Raw genomic sequence first — 19,347 nt, 5'->3', positions numbered from 1 at the left:
TAAACAATTCTCAAAATAAGAAAATAAAAGTACCCAGAGTGTATTCCTCTTAACTCTGTAATGCATATCAACTAAATTCAGTTTTCAGTGTTAAAATGGACTAGTGACTGTTTGACCTAAGAACTGAGTAGGTAATCAGAAACAGAAAAAAAAGCAGAAAAACTAGAAAACTGTACAGCTGACCACACTGCATCATCCAAAAATGGAAAATTCTAGAAACTTTACAAAATTCCTCTTTTTAAAATTTATTTTTTGTTATCAAAGAGAATGTCCAGAAACATTGAGTACTAAAGATCCGTTCATGGCATTGTTTTACAAAAGTTTCTAATGGAGTGTGAATATTTTATTTTCTGATGTACCCTTCACTTATTAATGATGAAGTGGATGAACTGATGCAATTACTTAAAAAAAAAAATCCAGACAAAAACATCCATTCTCATTCTGAATCTGCTGACTGGAGTGAATTCAGTGGTTACAATAGCACCACTGGCTAAGAATCAACCTCCCCACAGTAGGGAGCTATTCGGGTCTTCTCGTTAGGTCACGTAGGTCTCTCAGATATAGGCACCATGTTTGAAGTCTCACACATAATGTCTGTGTCACTTAAATTACACAATGTGGCAGTGTTTGTCTCATGAGGACATAATCTTTAAAGAAGGGGCACAGTAGAAAACAGCCTGTTTGTATGTTATATGTGAGTACATTATTGGACTGTGCATGAGTTTAAGGGCGCTGTAGCCCTCGTTAAAGAGTAATTCCACCAGTGAAGCATCTGTCATTTCCAGTTGCTCCTGGTGCTTGAAGTTGTTTACTCATTTCACCATGTGTTGTAAGGTCAGGGTTGTCTTCATCTACTGTTTGGCTCAAATGATTTGAACTGAGTTCAGTTGTCCCTCTTTTCCATCGAAGTTTTATTTCTCAGCCTCAGGATATGTAGGGTACTTGACTGTTTCTATCTTCTCTCGGACTTTGTAGGAGGGATATAGGCCCGTCCTTCCCAGTTTCCTGTTGACACCTTTTGAATAGCCATCCCAATGATTTCCAGCCACACCAATGATATCTCCAGGTTCCATGGGGATTTCATCTGCTGTTCGAGGTTGGTGAGGGTAAATGGCAATCTGGTTGTGTGCATTTTGGCCCCCAAAATAGTAGATGTCATCCAAAGAATGGAAGTTTGCAGAAGCATCAGGATGAAGTGTTTGCATGATTTCGTAAGCAACTCGACAGACCTTGGGAAAGAATGAAAAAAAAAATGTTAGTATACATAAAATCTCCTTTATATCAATCTGAAGGCCCTTGGCCAAATAGACTAGGACTAGACCAGGACTAGGACTGAGAAGATGAGAAGTAGTAGATTCTAGTCACAGGTTTTTAGTCCATTTGCTCTCAGGTATGGTACAAGTCATTCTTCATCTTTGTGCATAATTGTCTCTCTCTCTCTCTCTCTCTCTCTTTTTCTTAAACATAAAAGATTACTGGGATGCCTGGGTGGCTCAGTTGGTTAAGCAGCTGCCTTCGGCTCAGGTCATGATCCCAGGGTCCTGGGATCGAGTCCTGTATCGGGCTCCTTGCTCCACAGGGAGCCTGCTTCTCCCTCTGCCTCTGCCTGCCACTCTGTCTGCCTGTGCTCACTCTCTCTGACAAATAAATAAATAAAATCTTAAAAAAACAAAACAAAACATAAAAGATTACTATAACTAAAGTCTCTTGGAGAAAAATATATATATATAATGCAAAGTACTTTAAGAATATGAATCAGTTAATTTTAATCGACATTTATTAAGAGTCAAACAGTATACCTCATGTTGGGCCCTGGTGATAGAAAAATGAGTAAGACCTCATTTGTGCCCTTGAAGAATTTTAAGGTTGAGCATCAGGATTATAAATACTTTACTGCTGCTACACACCCCCCCTTCCCCTCATTGAGTCTCAGCCAATCACATACTCTTTTTTGCTAGGTTTGACTTAATCTCAGAACTCTTCTCAATAGAAATTCATGTAATTATTGACAATCAACTAGCATTGGCAAGTGAACTAAGACATTTCTGTCATTTCTGTTCTAAAGAGTTTTAAGAGCCCTAGATATGGGGACATAATCTTGATATAATCTAGGTATTAGCATTCTAGAACTAAAGTACCTGGGTGGCTCAGTTGGTTGAGCAGCTGCCTTCAGCTCGGGTCATGATCCCGGCGTCCTGGGATCGAGTCCCACATCGGGCTCCTTGCTCATCAGGGGGCCTGCTTCTCCCTCTGCCTCTGCCTGCCATTCTGTCTGCCTGTGCTTGCTCTCTCTCCCTCTCTCTCTCTCTGACAAATAAATAAATAAAATCTTTAAAAAAAAAAAAAAGAAGACAGACTTGCTTTGGTGAAGATGCAACTCCCTGATGCATTTAAGTCTACTTAAAAGATTGCTCTGTCCGGGGCACCTGGGTGGTTCAGTGGGTTAAGATCAGGTCATGATCTCAGGGTCCTGGGATCTAGCCCAGCATCAGGCTCTCTGCTCAGCGGGGAGCCTGTTCCCCCCCCCACCCCGCCTGCCCTCTCTGCCTACTTGTGATCACTCTCTCTGTATAAATAACTAAATAAAATCTTAAAAAAAGAAAAAAGATTCTTCTGTCCAAAGAGTACCTACTATGCCCACTGGATGGCTGCTGAAATTCCACAATATGAACTTTGTACACTGAGCCTGCTGCATGGTGACAAAGTTTATAACGATTTTCATAGGGAGTAACATTTTAAGCAATTACTAAATACGTTATACAGTAAATGGGTTTCAGGAACTTTTCTAAGAATAGGTGAAGACAGAAGAGAGAATACTATCATTTTGCTTAGAAAATTCTTTCAGGGGTGCCTGGGTGGCTCAGTCATTAATGTTAGGTCGGTGGGCTCTGGGAGTGCAGGAGGAACAGTAAAAATGACCGCTGTGTCCCGTCGTCTTCCAGCCTCCCCGCGCCCCCCCCCCCCACCTTTCCTTAACCCTTGACTCTCCCACCAAAAGGATGTATGCCCAGGTTATGTCTCCATAGGTAACCCGATACCTATGCAGGAAACAGAAGTATCAGGACCCCCCACCCCATACCCTCCGATCACCAAATACCCTACCATATATGGATGTGAGCCCAGGCCCTACCCTGGCCTGATAAAAGACCCCCATCAACTCCCTCCCAGTGCGACTTCCCCCACTCCCCTTTTTGGAGTCGAGGAATCTTGTCCAAGGGTGCCCACCTCCTCCTGGCGCGACTTTCCTGGCTCCCCTTCTCCTGAGCCCTGAAACTTCGCCGGGGAGTGCCTTTAATAAATCTTGCCTTGTGCCTACCTCGCCTGGTGTCGTGTTTATCTCACCTATAAAACCTTACAGTTAAGTGTCTGCCTTCGGCTCAGGTCATGATCCCAGGGTCCTGGGACTGAGTCCCACATCGGGCTCCCTGCTCAGGCAGGAAGCCTGCTTCTCCATTTCCCGCTTCCCCTGCTTGTGTTCCCTCTCTTGCTGTCTCAATCTCTCTCAAATAAATGGATAAGATCTTAAAAGAAGATGGAGGAGAAGAGAAGGAGGAGGAGAAAATTCTTCGATTATAAATCATTGTGAACAGAGAACTCAAGTCAAATTTTCCCAAATCTCCAGTTGTGATTGTCTCAGTTAATAAAGCTTTATTGTCACTATGCCAATACTTTTGCATTTATTAAAAATGATACTACTAACAGTAATTGTTACCCTGCTCAGTGGAACAAAATTAGGATTACCCAGCAGTCCTTTAAAACTTTTGTATTTATGAGATCAAAAACTAAATGGAGATGCTCATCCTTAACTACTATGAGCAAACGAAATCTGGTTAGGTTAAGCATCACCTTAACTTCTTAAAGAATCTGAATTTCAGGAACTGCAGGAACGCTTTTCATATGCCATATGTAATTTGCAAATGAAACGAAGTTTAGAAAATATTTTAAATTTTGCAAATACGGACTAGAATAAAAAGAAGAGTAAGTGATCGGCCCCAACTCTAGTGCTACAATTTCAACTAGTCATAGAACCAAGACAATGACTTGGCTTGCAAGCCTACTACGCCATCAACAAACTAATTTTACATTGGGGATTTGGGGATGTCATGGTACAATTGAGATCACTGGTAGAATACTGAGACTGTTACAAAATTAGGGTCAAGAAATTTTGGAATGGGAATTCCAAAGTCAGCCGAAGGCCCACAGGGGACAAGCAAAATCAAGTGGAGACTCTGGAAAGGAAGAAACTAAATAATTAAAACAAAGCAGCTCCAATAATAGCAAAATATAGTGACAACAACAGAGGCCAGTATTTTCAGAGTTTTTGCTGTCAGACATTGTTTTTAGGTATTGTTGAATTTAACCCTCTAAGTAGCTCCATAAAATTCTATCATGCTCATTTTACTTCATCTACTTTCTTCATCTGTTTGGCTCAAAAGATTTGAACTGAGTTCGGTTGTCCCTCTTTTCCATCGAAGTTTTATTTCTCAGCCTCAGGATATGTGGGGTACTTGACTGTTTCTATCTTCTCTTGGACTTTGTAGGAAGGATATAGGCCCGTCCTTCCCAGTTTCCTGTTGACACCTTTTTGGAACCTCAAAGGTCAGTTAAGGAATTTGCCCAAGGTTACACTATTATTAAGTGGTTGATTCCCATTTTGAATGCAGGCAGTTTGTATATGCGTGTTAACGTCTAAGCATATTTTCTCTTGTAGATCCTGATCTCCGTATTTGGATTCTAACACCAGAAAGATAAAACACAAGACCAAGGCAAGCCTTGGGCAAACTTGACAGGTTTTTTGTTTTGTTTTGTTTTTGTTTTTTTTCAGGGCCCCTTTACCCACTGTTCAATTATCTCTAGCCAGGAATGCAGGAGCTTGCATTGCCCTTGGGATGACCACATTGTACTAATGAGTCCTGATGTATTTCCTCCTCTTCAATATTAATATCTCACCCTCATAAAAACATGGCCTTCAGTCCCACACCCTTAGGGACCCACTTTCTTTTGGAGGATAATCCTAATAATCAGCTTATATTTTGGTATCCATAAAGTGTTAGCCTATGGACAACATACGTATTTTCTTAAGCCAAAGAAAAACAAATGGTACAAATGTCAGACACTGAGATGGGCTGATACAAGGCCTTTTATCCTTTATCATAATAATGGTAACCCTATGAGATGGTTGCTATTAATATCAGTATTTTTTTTTAATGTTTTATTTATTTATTTATTTGACAGACAGAGATCACAAGTAGACAGAGAGGCAGGCAGAGAGAGAGAGACGGGGAAGCAGGCTCCCTGCTGAGCAGAAAGCCCGATGCGGGGCTCGATCCCAAGACTCTGGGATCATGACCTGAGCTGAAGGCAGAGGCTTTAACCCACTGAGCCACCCAGGTGCCCCTAATATCAGTATTAGGTGCCCCTAATATCAGTATTTTATAGCTGAAGAAACAAGCCCCAGAAAGATTAATAAAAAAAAAAAAAAAAAAGTGGGGGTGGGTAGGGGAATGAGCTAGTAAATGGTAGAGTTACAATTAAAATTCTTTCCAGGTCTCCAACACACTAAACTGTCTTAGGATAAGTACCTAGTACTGTCACATAGTAGGTGCTCAGAAAGTATCTGTTGAATGAATACTGCTTCATGCATAATACTAGCCCAGCAGTGGAAATGCAGGTCCATGGGTGATATTTAACCCCTAATATCCACATATAACACTCTTAGTGGCTAAAACGATTTCTCTGTATTTACCACGCAGCAGTTTACTGCGAAGGGCTAGAAAGATGACTATGGTGTTAATGTTTGCATTTAATTACCTTCGGCTTCCTCTGTGGGCTTTACCAATCCAAATTGTGTGACAGGTAAATGAAGGCTTTCAGCTGATATCAATACTCAGTTTGATATTGGACAGGTAGCATGACTGAGAGAGGCAAACCCTTTGGTTTGAAAGCAGTGGCTGGCTGTATGTAGTAAGTTTTACTTCATTTATTTCATGTCACTCTATCATTTAGAACACCACTAAGCACACACTAATGGATAAGAGCAAAAATGCTGCCAAAGGATAAAACACAAGATGCAACTGTATTAAAAAAAAAAATTAAAAAGGAGAGGAAGTTTCATTAACTTGAATTTTATCCCTGAGAAGCAACCAGCTGAGTTTATAAGAGCCTCCAAAGCCTTCTCAGAGCAGATGGGATCTTGTTTTTCTGTCAAAAGAGATGGGACCAGGAGGATCTCCTAGTGTGAGAAGTGGGAAGTAGGTTCTTGCCTCCCTGGGTGATTCTAAGAGATGTATGCACTTTTCCTGTAAACTACTTTGTTCTGTTATTCAACGAGAGAACAGCATCCACTGTTCTTTCATGGGCCTTACCTCAATGGAAATTCCTATCCAGAGTCATCTGTCTAGAATAAAATGAATGTAGTACATGATTTTTCCCTTTGGGCTTTCCAAAATCTGACTCAGAGGTTAAGGAGGACAGGAGTGTTGTGTGTGGATTTGGAACTAGATAAGAGAGAGTGCCAAGAGAATTTTGTATTAAGCATGAAAAAGGAAAGTGTCTACAGGGAAAAAAAGTAATTTTGTCCTATTGTGATTTTAATGGTTAAAACTATTGAACAATGTTGATTGCTCCTTAAAAAAATGCTGATTACCCAAAACCTTTAAAGTGAGCATCTACAACAATTTCTGTAAATCAGATTCCAGAGTAATAAAAACTGATTCCAAAACCTGATTATTAAAAAAAAAAAACAAAAAAAAACTTTCTGATATTTAGCCCATCTACAACTGAGTACAACTGAATAACTGCTATTTCACCAACTATAATTACTGTGTTTCATATTTAAGATGGTTTTATGAATTGGAAAATAAGTGAAAAAGTAGATGCTTTGGGTATAGGCAACTTCCAGTAACAGAGAACAAGATTAGAGTACTTAGTAGAATAGTTTGGAATGTGATTGCATAGCTTTCAAAACTTACAATGTTCTTGGAAAATGTTAATATTGCCTCTAATTTTCAAATTAAATCTTGAGGATTGTTCTCTTCAATTTATGAGGCTTTTAGGACAAACCTGGCTTTGAGAAATAGCTCTGATGAAGGGATTCAGAAAACTAAGAGCAACAATAGTGACAAAATTAGAGAGTAAAGTCATATTATTGGCTTAAAAAAACTTCACTTAAGGAGAGAGAATTCCCAGATCTCACTTACGGATATAAAACCAAGAAAGATTAGAAGTCCTGAGACTGAGGGAGATGCGTCCAAAATGTGATGAAGAATCCTGATTAAGTGCCATGATATTTGTGCCTGCAGTTTCTCAAACATCAATCAAGTCTTGCATTTTTCCTTCTGGCATGGCATTTCACTCTTCCAGTATTGCCTACTGTAGCTCACAGTGAACAGATAAACTCTTTCTCACTATTGTCTTATAGAGAAATAGTCCTCAAAGGACTGGACCCAGGAAACAAAACTGCAGGGTTGTCAAAGCATTATGAAGAAGATATTAAACTCTTTGTCACTTTCTAATAATCTCCTGGAATATGATTTTATCATTGAGGAAAGTTTGAATTGGCTGTCCATGTTTTATTCTGGGCTGAGATTTGTTTCTCAATGTTTTATTCTTTTGTCACCCTTCTGGATGTAACAGTTTAGTCCTCTCCCATTTCCTAGCATGCCTATGGCATAAATAAGAACGTCTGCAGATTAATTTCCCTAAAGTTGACACATACACAATTTTACTTGCATTTGTTAAAGCAAATAGTATTATTACTTATCATTCACCCTTTGGGAATGAAGAGCTTTGTTTTCTGAAAATTTATACTATATGGTGATATTCTTTTTCAATAAGCTAAATACAAGAGTTGAGGTACACTGGCACAGAGAAATTCAAAATGTTGAATGTTACTGGCTACTCTTCTTCTTCTTCTTTTTCTTTTCTAAGAGTTATTTATTTTAGAGTTGAGGGAGAGAGCGCACAAGAGTGTGTGAGCGGGGAATGGGCAGAGGGAGAGGTAGAGAGAGAATCTCAAGCACACTTCCTGCTGAGCTCCAAGCCCAAGGCAAGGCTTGATCTCAAGATCCTGAGATCATAACCTGAGCAGAAACCAAGAGTCAGATGCTTACTGACTGAGCCAGCCAGGCGCCCTCTGGCTATTCTTCTTAACAAAGGATTGTTATACACGTACAACGTACATGATTATTCAGTGGAATCTAAGCATCACCCATGACCATAAGCAGGAGTAAGAAGTCCTTGAACAGCATGTTTCACATTCCAAAACACGAGAGTGTGTGGTCTGAAATGGAGCTGAAAAAAGGTTGTTAAAATAAATAAATAATAATAAAAGAAAAATAAATAAGAGAAAATAAAATAAATACTGTAGAGTCTCTCTAACACACAAAGGTATTGCTATACTTTCCCCTATATAAATAACAATAGCGGCTAACATTGTATTTAATATATTGCCAAGTATTATTCTCGGGGCTTTATATATAACTTTTATTTTTTTTTTAAAAGATCTTTTTATTTATTTGGCAGAGAGAGAGAGAGAGAGAACAAGTGGTGGGGAGGGGCAGAGGGAGAAGCAGACTCCCCAGTAGGCAGGGGGCCTGATGCAGGACTTGATCCTAGGACCCTGAGATCATGACCTGAGCTGAAGGCAGACACTTAACTGACTGAGCCACCCAGGTACCCTACATATAACTTTTAATCATCACAAAAACTCTATGCACTAAGTGCTACTGTTTTATAGGCCAGGGGAAAAAGGTCAGTGATAGGCTAATTTGTTCAAATGTCACCCAGATACTAAGTGCTCAAAGTTAGATTTAAACCCAGTCTGATTCCAGAGTCCGTGTTGTCTCATTCTTGTTCTCTGGTTAGGAGTCAGTGGCTTGGCATTTTGATGCTATGAGTAACTTTCTCTCACACTCCACTGGATGATGATGAGACATTTCTGGGCAATTTCAAACAATTCCAATTTTGGTTTACAGCAAGAGAACCTCTACAATCAAGCAACCAATTTCATTCATAGTGCAAAAATATTGAACCATACTAGACCCATTTTTTTTTCTAAAAATAATTGCAAAAAATGCTGGACTACAGGTAAGCCCAAAGATTTATCAGTGAATGTGGAATTATCCCACCATTTCAAATGCTACAGCTAATAATCATCAAGAAAGGTACGGGATAATGGCTGTGATCACATTTACTAAACCGCTACTCAATATATAAATGAAAGGTATTTTTACTATCAAACTTTTATTCTGAACCCTCACATAGAATTTTCTGAGGTATTCAAGTCTATTTTGAGATACAAGATACTGGTTTGAGTTTTGCCTTGGTTCAAATGAACAGAAGTTATTTTGGATGAACTTTGTCTGACTTATCAAGAGTTATTAGGAACTATATAATATATAAGCACAAATCTCATTCCTTTGGAGGAAAAAAGTCCTCTCAGCACCAGTCTTTCTTCATATGAATGACTTCTCTGAACCTGAGGTCTGGAGAACACACTGAGATTGATATTATGCACAAAATAGAACAAAGTAGTATGAACACTATGCCCCTCAAGCTTGGACAGATTTCTGCTATCACAAAGTAACAGAGGTCCTGGGGTCTGGGTCAAAATTAGAGTCACGAGGTTATAAGAATCAAAAATTCTATAGCACATCCTTGAAAAGGAAAAAAAATAAAAATAAAAGGATTTTCTTTCTAGAATGAGCTTCATGGTATTATTAAGGAGGGCTGGAAGGAAAGCACAACAGAGCACAGGCCTGTAAGTCTCAGCGTCTGTCCACATGTAGGGCTGCTAAGTGTTCAGACGTGAATATATTTATTTAATTTTCAAGCTGTATGACTATAGCAGTGATTCTCCACAAGGGCGTTTTTGTCTTCCCCACTGCTGTGCGGTATTTGGCAATATCTGAAGACATTTTCAGTTGTCACAACTTGAGAGGGCGTGCTACTGGCCAGGGATGCTGCTGAGCATCCTACAACGCCCAAGACAGCACCTCACAACAAAGTACCTGCCTGTAATGCGAAAAGTGTCCAGGCTGAGAAACCCTGGACGACGGGAACAGACTTTAGACAGGCCTGACATCTGCGCCTACAGAGGAAGTGGTGTATCTGGGGAAAATGACTCTAGCTTCACTCATTCAAACAATAAGCATTCAAAAATGTGTAGAGGTGGTTCTGGTCATTCTGTCGATCAGGTGGGCATAGAGTCAGATGCTCAATAACATCTGGGAGTGACCACATATTTCTAACTCCTCCTGTCTACCCACCAAGAGAATAGAAAAGGGAGCGGATCCTTATCCCTGTTAGGGAAAAAATGTCAGCAGTGGATGCTTTCGTGGGAACTTGAAGGCCAAGAAGTTTTCTGTTTCAACTAGGACTACTGCTATGTGACTTCTGTTCCGGGTAGAAAGTTGTGTTCTTATTTCATATTGAAGAACCTCATAGCCTTTGCGGGGGTAGGTATCTTTCCAATAATCATATCACCATTCCACTGAGACAATGTGCATTGTCACAAAATAAAAAAAAATGTCCCTTTCTTTATATTCTCTGAAGTATACTCCCATGAAAATGGTGCGGCCTTCCTTTTCACATTTTCTTTTCTCTGTTTCTTCTAAGCTTTTAGGCAAATATTTATCTTACATGATCTGTATTTTTTGGTAATTACTCTCCAGTTATTTCATGTGAGTATTTTGCTCACTAGATTCTGGACCAGGGTAAGATCTATATCTTCACTCTCCCTGGAAATCCTCTCCACACCTAATATAATTCTGAGCACAAATAGTCATTTAACAGCTTGTTGAATGAACTAACCAATAATATGCACATAAATGAGAGCAGGATAAAACCAACAATAAATATTTCTATGCTGGTATTCCACTATGTATACAAGGCTGATTGGACCACTCATAAAAACAAATACACAAAGCACATAACATATAATTATCTGCAACAATTAAACTCAAAGAATGATTATAACATGGTATTGCTTAAATTTAATGTACAGCTTTTTGCTTGGTAGAAATGTAATAGGACTTGAAAAAGAATTACATTTACACTTTATTTTCTATAAAGCAATTGAGTGAGACACAATGCTTGGCATTTAAGCCTCTCAGTATCAGCACATCAATGTGTAGAAGTGGATGGATTCTGGTTGCATACTGACTATATAAAATCAGAAAGTATTTTTTTTTAAAAAGATCTTATTTATTTATTTGAGAGAGAAAGAGAGGGCACACCAGCAGGGGGAAGGGCAGAGGGTGAGGGAGAGAGAATCTTGAGTAGATCATGAGCTGAGCATGGAACCCTACATGGGGCTTGATCTCATGACCCTGACATCATGACCTGAGTTGAAACCAAGAGTTGGAAGCTCAACTGACTGAGCCACCCAGGCACCCCAGCAAAATCAGAAAGTATTAAGTAAGTTTACTTACTTGCTATTCTGGTTAAATGCTGTGAACAAGCCATGTAGTTTAAACAATTCCAATAGCTGGTTTTATTGGAGATATATTCAACGATTGCTTGTAAGCAACTAAATACCTAAATACCTATTGTTTTTTGGGGGGAGGGTAGGGAATCTTCCCATTCTTTCACAGAAGAGATCATCCCCTGATGATCTCTTGCACCTGAGTCATGATAATATTAAACACACACACACACACACACACACACACACACCCCAAGAACTTCCTGAACTCAATATGACCAAAAAAATATTGGCCATTTAAACATGTCCTGCTATCACTTACCTGGGATGAAAAAGTACACACTAGGAAGTCTGCCTGGGAGAGAAAGTGTATATCCAGGATCACACCCCGAAGTGAATTTTCTGTGTATCGATTGTGTAGCCCAGCTGACCAAGAGATAGAGTTATCACTAATAAATTCATAAGTGGGGTACCTGTAAAAAAGAAATAAATTTGTACATGTCATGGAAATCACAGTATTCCATCGGGAGGCAATACATCTTACCAGCAGGAGGAAACCTGCTCCTTTGACCAAAGTTCCTCTTTCTAATAGTAAGGGGAGCTTTATGGCATTTAATAGTTGATGAAGCATCTTTGAATTCATCATGGGGTAGAAAACATTCTATAATGCCTTGTATGTTACATGTTCTTGGATGTCACATAATATACACATACATGCATCAAAATGTCCCTTCTTAATTATAAGTGTTGAAGGTTCCTTATTTTCTTTGTAAAGAGGGACCTCTAAGAGGTTTCTCAAGCTAGTTTCCCATTTGGTCACTGAACTTCTCCTTTAGAATATAAACATCATGGTTAAGTTTCATTTAAATTTTTAACTTAGAATTTGTGATAATTCAGACCTGTCTCCCCTAACCCCCATTCTCGAAGCACTGTCTTATCCAACAACGATAATGAAAAATCAGTTTAATAAATTTATTGAATTTATTTATTATCTATTAAATTCCTTATAGATGTCCACCAAGTAACATTTTGATAGTCTTCAGATAGGATGTGTTTGAAAATACTAAAACAGGGTATCTTTAAAAAGTCTACCATATGTTCAAATTTTACTGTGAATTAAGAGGTTTAATTATACTCTAGTACAGAATGAATACATTTTCTCAGTGCATGAGGAAGATCTTCAGAGTTGAGTTGCAAACTTAGGGAGTTACATGAAAATGGGATAATAAGTGTATCTGCTTTATATAATTCTGTGGGAATTAAATACATTAAGCAATGTAAAGTGCTTAGAAGAACACCTGACATGTAGCAAATGTTCAATAAATATTAGCTGTGATCGTTAAACATTCTTCTGCAGATATCCACTTGGTTTCATTCCTTACTTCCTTTGGATCTCTGCTGAAATATAGCCTTATTAATGAGGACTTCAGTGATTTCTTTTTTACCTGTTTAACTTCATGACTTTTATTATCATAATATATATTGACTGTTACTCACTATCTGTATCCATTCCCCACCTCCATCACCCCTAACTGGAATGTAAGCTCTATAAAGAGGCATTTCATCTTTGTTTCATCTTTCAGGCTTTGTTCACTGTATTATTCTCAGTACCTAGAAGAGAATCTGGAATATAATAAAGGATCAATAAACATATGTTGGAAGGGCAATGGTTCTTATTTGCAAACCCTGAACCATCAGAAGTCCGTTTACAAGTCTGTCTCCCGCACAGTATTCCCCAAAGGTTGGGACTAGACTTTTATTTTTCTTCGCTTCCCAGCACCTAGAACCCCACACAATGCTGTGTGAGTAAATACACGAACCAGTGAGTGCTACCTACGTCTGGTACTTTTTCCCAATTCCCTAACAGCTGGTTCAGAGATTCTTCATTTCACAGCCACCAAGGAGCTTTTTCTTGTTGCCTCTAATGACTGTAACAGCGAAGTCTCTAAGCACTGTTTCAGACTCGTATTCAGTGTTCCGATCCATTTGGCCTCATTATTTTTGACATTTTGCCCTCTTCAGCCCCAAATCAGGGAGATGAAGGAAATGTCACATTTGCTCTAAAAAGAAAACAACCAAGAGGACTTGTACTATGATTCTTGTGAAGCTGCATACCCAGGCATGGGGCAGAAACAGCAACAAATAAATATGAGAAGGCTGGAGGCCAGAGGACAGAGGGAATCATTAAAACACAGCAGTGCAGGTTTTCAAGACTGACACTGTCGGCATGGTTTGGGTGCCCAGTAAAAAGAAGAGAGTGATCCTTTTCTGAGATGTGACACTTACATGAATGCTCTTCCTAACTTAAAGACCCCTCCCCTGGAATCAAACCAAAAGAACACCTAAGTTCCTCAGGCCTTATAGGAGACTGCTTGATGAAGGATACTGAGTTTGGAAAAAAAACAAACAAAAACAAAGTACATAATGGAAAAGGGAGATTTTGCATCTCCAATAATAAGCATGGAAATTTCTACATAAACATGCTTCTTTCTTGTCTTTTGCAGACAAGTAGGTCAGCAGAGGAATCCTTTTACTGTGAAATTGTATAGATTAGTCATGATAAAAAAAACATATTTTTTCTTCTTCTACCTTATAAAAATTTATTTTTACAGCACTCACAAAGGACTAATTAAACTTATAAACTAAGAACACATTTTCTTTTCTGAAATCTTTCTCTAGACTAAAGGAGATACTCCTCTTCATGATTTCACTATAGCTGGTGTACAGCTCCTACAAGACATTCATGAACTATACTACAATGACTTGTTACATGTATATGCCTACCAGATACGCCTTGAAATATTTTATTTTATATTATATTTATATTTATATAAAATTTATATTTTATTTTGTATTTTATTTCTCTTTGTATATCTAGTGCCCTGTAACTGTGTCTAGCATATTATAGTTCAATAAAACAGTGAAAAAATTCACTATTCTTTATTGCTGAGTCATTTCAGTGGGCAACCAAACACTTTACAAAAACTTTTAAACATATTTTTCTTGCCTCTATTCATTTAAATGAAACTAATTTTAGGAGAGCTCATCCAGCATTTTTGATGAAGAACACACTGACTATGTAAGTATTCTGGGAGATTTTTAAAGACCTGTTTCTTCTCCGGTTTCACCCCTGTTTCCAATCTTCATGTCCTAGACAATGATACTGGATTGACAACTTTAACAGTGCTTACTTCTTTGCCAATGATTCTGTGATTAAACATTCTAACAGTGAATTACCTAAGAGATATCTCCACATTAGCAATGGCTGCCATAGTCAGTGGCATACAGGTGCCAAAATCTTATGGATGAACTCAGTCTTAACGTAGAGAAACCTGACGCGTAAGACCAAGCAGCAAAGCTTAACTGCACATTTTCACACAGAGGCCACATATTTAAAGCTAATCTTGACCGCTTTTACAAAAGATAAGCTACACAGAAAGTGGATTCTCCCCTGTGTGGACCCTATGCATCATTTAATTCTTCAGCTCTTCACCCTTTTGGAGCACAAAAGTCTCATAATCACCCTGGACACTACATACCTTAATGAGAGATTAATTCATGTTTTTGGTCTCCTAAAACAATGGCAGAGGTTTTAGGGTTTGCTTAGATATCAAAACTAATCCTGACAGGTATAAAGCAGAGTTGATTTAGAGTAGAAAAACAGCTAAGTAAAATAATGAAGGAGAGAAACAGCATTTAAGCTCCTGAGAAAGTTCTCAAAATGACTTAGAAAATTGGGGTGCCTGGCTGCTGTAGTCAGTTAGGCATCCAACTCCTGATTTTAGTTGGCTCAGGTCATGATCTCAGTGTTGTGAGTCCAGAGTCTGCCTGAGATTCTCTCTTCCTCTCCCTCTGCACCTCCTGCCCGTGCTCATTCTTTCTCTCTCTAAAATAAATAAATAAATCTTTAAAAAAAATGACTCAGAAAATTAAAATTAAAGGATTTCCAAAGTTGGGGGGGGAGATGCATAAAATGCTGCTGCTACATTTATAACAGAATATGAAAAAAACTGCCTCCTGGACTATCACGGGGAGAGGAGTCACTAGCTGCTGACCACAAAAAGGAAATTCAAGTTGTTCTAGTCCCTGCTGCCAACTGTACTATAAGGGTTGCTTGCTGGGAAAGTACGCTGCACTATGCATCAAAGTTGTAAGGTGTTCATATCCCTTTATCTAAATTTTTCCAAGTCCAGAAGCCTAGCTTAAGGAAATAATGTGGACAACTTTAGGAATACATCGTAGCATTATTTATAAGAGTAAAAAACTGGAAATAACCAAATTGTACAATCTTAGGAGAAAGAGCAAGCAAGCAAGCAACTGCATATGCATCCAGGAGATATTCAGTCATTAAAAGGGATATTTATGATGATTATTTTTTTTAGGAACCTGAGAAAATGGATCCACTACTGTATTAATAAGTAAAAAAGAATTCAAATTATTATATACAATATGATCAACTACTAAAAGGGGTAACTATATAAATGGCTAAAGAAAATATGTAAACATTTAAGTAATTGTTGCCACTGAGTAATAGGATCGTGGGTGACACTTTTTCCCTGCTGGTATACTTACCAACTTCTATATCTTTTAATGAGCATGAATTATTTTGTTAATCAGAGAAATAAGAAAAATGGGAAAAGGTTGTGATGCTTCAAGAACAAGTAAAAGAAGAGATAAAATTAATATTTTAATATTTTTTGAACCAAACTACAAATTTAGTCTTGTGTTTTAAAGTGAAGGAGCATGCTGAACTATTTCTACTTTGTTTCTAGTTGGTCTGGATATGAAACTGGAAAAGTATCTGTGAGATTTTGTATTGTGTTTTGTGACCAAATGCTCATATAACCCTTAACTATAAGCATATAACTTGGCTTATAGTTGGCCAATGAATTCCATGGTCCTTTGTGTATATGTGTGTGCGAGAGAGTGAGAATGTGAGAGAGACTACCTGATAGAGGGAGCCTTAAAAACAACAACAACATGCAATTTATATCAGGTTAATTTGGATTTTTAGGAGGGAGAAACAGGATTTAGATTACTATCCAGTGATTTGGATAAATACCCGCATTACAGTCCTCACTTTACATTTTTCTTCCCAATTCCTATTTGTGACATAAAAAATGGATCAAGAAATAAATTAATTAGTCAAACAGCTTAAGTGATTAACAGCTAATAAAATGTTTCAAACTGATGGGATTGAAATAAACATAATTCAATAATCACTGGGTAGTTACTAGAGCTAGGTACTGTGTCTAAAGTGCTTATAATCCAGCAAGGGAGACAGAGGTAAGCAAGGGCTAAACACTAAGTCAGGGGAATGCACAGAGGAGGGATGCTTAGGGATTCAGGGACGATTTCTGGAGTAAATTGTGTCTGAGCCGAACTGAGACTACAGATTCTTCTCTTTCATTCCCTACTTTTCACACATTTAATACATCCTTTATTTATTAATAGTAAATAAAGGCCAATTCTAGGTTCACCCAGAGCCTGTGATAGATTCCCAATTAGGATCAGTGTACTTTATGTATTTTCCAAACACCCTACATTAACTCTACAGCAGCACTACTTAAGACTGCAGAGAAATTGTCTGTTCTCCCACGAGATCAGGAATTCCTTGAGAGTGGAGTATCTTGCATTTCATAGAATCCCCAGTACCTGACACAGTGCCTGAAATGTAGGCATGCGCCATAAATGCTGGTTACTGTTCAGTATATACTAGCAGTGCTTTATTCCTCCACTTGTAAGACTTATCTTCTGATACTTTACTTTCCTTTAATATAATTTCCAAGTTCCAGAAATTATTTATGAGATGTAAACTTGTACTTTACATATGTTTCAGTTGCCCATAATTGCTAATGAAGATAGTGGGAGCAAAAAGGCAAGCACCTGGTGTGTTTTATTTCTAGCAGTCCTATATAGCTGGTTAGTGTGTGGATGAATGTTTCTGTCCCCCTAGAATTCCTGTGTTTGAGCTGTAACTCCCAATGTGACAGTATTTGGAGATGGGGTCTTTGGGAGATGATTAGGATTAAATAAGCATGAGTATGAGAATGGGGCCCTCCTCATGGAACTATGCCTTTACAGGAAGAGACACCAGAAAGCTTGCTCTCTCTCTTCCAAACACACAAAGAGGTCATGTGAGCACACAGCAAGATGGCAGCTGCCTACACACCAGGAGACTTCAGATACCTTGCCGGATCCTCAAATATGCTTTGATTATATTAACAGTCACACAAGTACACAGTTGCTTGAATAAAAAACTGCCAATAATCAGTAGTAATACTGTAACAAGAATCACAAGTTATGGGAATTAAGGATTCCTTCCAACCGAAAAGAATCCCAGTCTAGAATCACTAGCTCATCTAACTCACTTTGTTTTTGCCTCCTTTAATAAAGAAGGGTCATCCGTGGCCAAATATACTCTTCTTTTGTCCACTTGCATCCTTCGAGCAAGAAGCTGAAAATGTTCTTCAACGTGTACCATGTATTCCTCAATGGGATGGAAGGCTGCTTCTGTTCCCACTTTGTCTGTGCGTCTGACATGGACTCTGGCGGGTAAAGGAAAAAGTCAGATTCTGCTGATAATGTTCTGATCCACTGGATGCTGTTAGGTATTCTACTTTATACCCTTATTTATGGTGGCATCATAGACATTTTAAATTAATTTTTCTTTTATTTTGCCATTAGAAAAAATAAAATATTAAAAAATTCAAACAAATACATTCTAAATATATATGCATGTTAACACAATACAGGGAGAATTAGAAAATAAGCTTTTGAAGAATGTTTTCTTGTAAAGTAATTGGCGTATCCACAAATAATGGTAAAATAAATGGGAGATTCCAGAGTTATACTCCATATAGGGAGCAAAATACCAACCAGCCTTCCAGAAAAAAGTTGATGTAACTTTTTAAGATTTTTGACAACAGGGGTGCCTGGGTGGCTCAGTGGGTTAAGCCTCTGTCTTCAGCTCAGGTCATGATCCCAGGGTCCTGGGATAGAGGGGCACTCTGATCAGCAGGGAACCTGCTTCCCCCCCCCCTCTGCCTGCCTCTCTGCCTACTTGTGATCTCTGTCAAGTAAATAAATAAAATCTTTAAAAAAAAAAAGATTTTTGACAACAAATGATACAAAAATTCACAGTTGTTATTACAGAATATTAAATATATTTTTGTAACATTTTGATGCCAACTTTTCTTTTCCTTCATGATACCCTGTATAGTTACTGTAATTGCCAGCTTGTAGGAATGAAAGTTGTTTGAGGAAAACACAGACCTGCACGGATTCTTCCTATAGCACAATCAAGGCAGGCAAACCTTTTAAAAATTCTTACTATTTTAAGTTCATGGAAACGTTCTAGCTTTCGTTGGATGCATTATGAATTTCCTTTTGCTGTTTTTCACTCTATCAAACACAAGCAGATACTGATCTCATCTGTCCTATTTAAAAAAAAAAAAGAGCTCTAAAACTGTAAAATTGGGGACAAAGATTTACATTGAATATGTGCTGACTTCCACAGTACTCTCCTCCCATCTTACTGCTTTCAAAGTAATTGTAATGAAAATAATAATGGTCAGAGTTTATTTTCATAAATTAAAACTCTCCTTAAATTTGCTCTTCTTGCATCCCCCCCTAGCAAATTACTAAACCACTATTCATACGTGGGAAAAAGAAAGAGGTAGATTTGTCTCCCCTTAGGTCACAGTATATGAGCAAACCTTAGGTCAAGCCAAGGGACAGCTTTTGATTATGAGTCTGGAGTGAGGGTCTATTTTCGCTGCAGTTAACCTGGTATCTCTGCAGGTATTCTTTCCTTTGCATTCCAGACTATAGTTCAGATGTAAATACCATCGTATGAACACATATCCTATCATCTTTTTCTTCACACATCCTTCTTAATCACTGCTTCTCTTATGAAACTG

General features: G+C 38.2%; 1 protein-coding gene across 5 annotated transcripts in view; it reads right to left on the bottom strand.

Moving 5' to 3' along the window:
* Positions 1-229: 229 nt before the first annotated feature.
* Positions 230-19,347, bottom strand: part of LOC111159793 (fucosyltransferase 8) — a 294,732-nt gene continuing 275,614 nt past the window's right edge. For all 5 annotated transcript variants that reach the window (XM_022522421.1, XM_022522412.1, XM_022522403.1 and 2 more), the window contains 3 exons: positions 17,797-17,973; positions 11,748-11,898; positions 230-1,229 (listed from right to left, as the gene is read on the bottom strand). In XM_022522421.1, coding sequence (XP_022378129.1) covers positions 912-1,229; positions 11,748-11,898; positions 17,797-17,973 — 646 coding nt within the window. In that variant the 3' untranslated portion in view covers positions 230-911. The remainder of the gene's footprint in view (positions 1,230-11,747; positions 11,899-17,796; positions 17,974-19,347) is intronic.

Source organism: Enhydra lutris, unplaced genomic scaffold (assembly GCF_002288905.1).
Source record: "Enhydra lutris kenyoni isolate GAN:26980312 unplaced genomic scaffold, ASM228890v2 scaffoldscaffold4, whole genome shotgun sequence".
Taxonomy (NCBI): domain Eukaryota; kingdom Metazoa; phylum Chordata; class Mammalia; order Carnivora; family Mustelidae; genus Enhydra; species Enhydra lutris.
The sequence above is the reverse complement of the archived record's forward strand: the minus strand, read 5'-3'. Positions and strand labels throughout refer to the sequence as shown.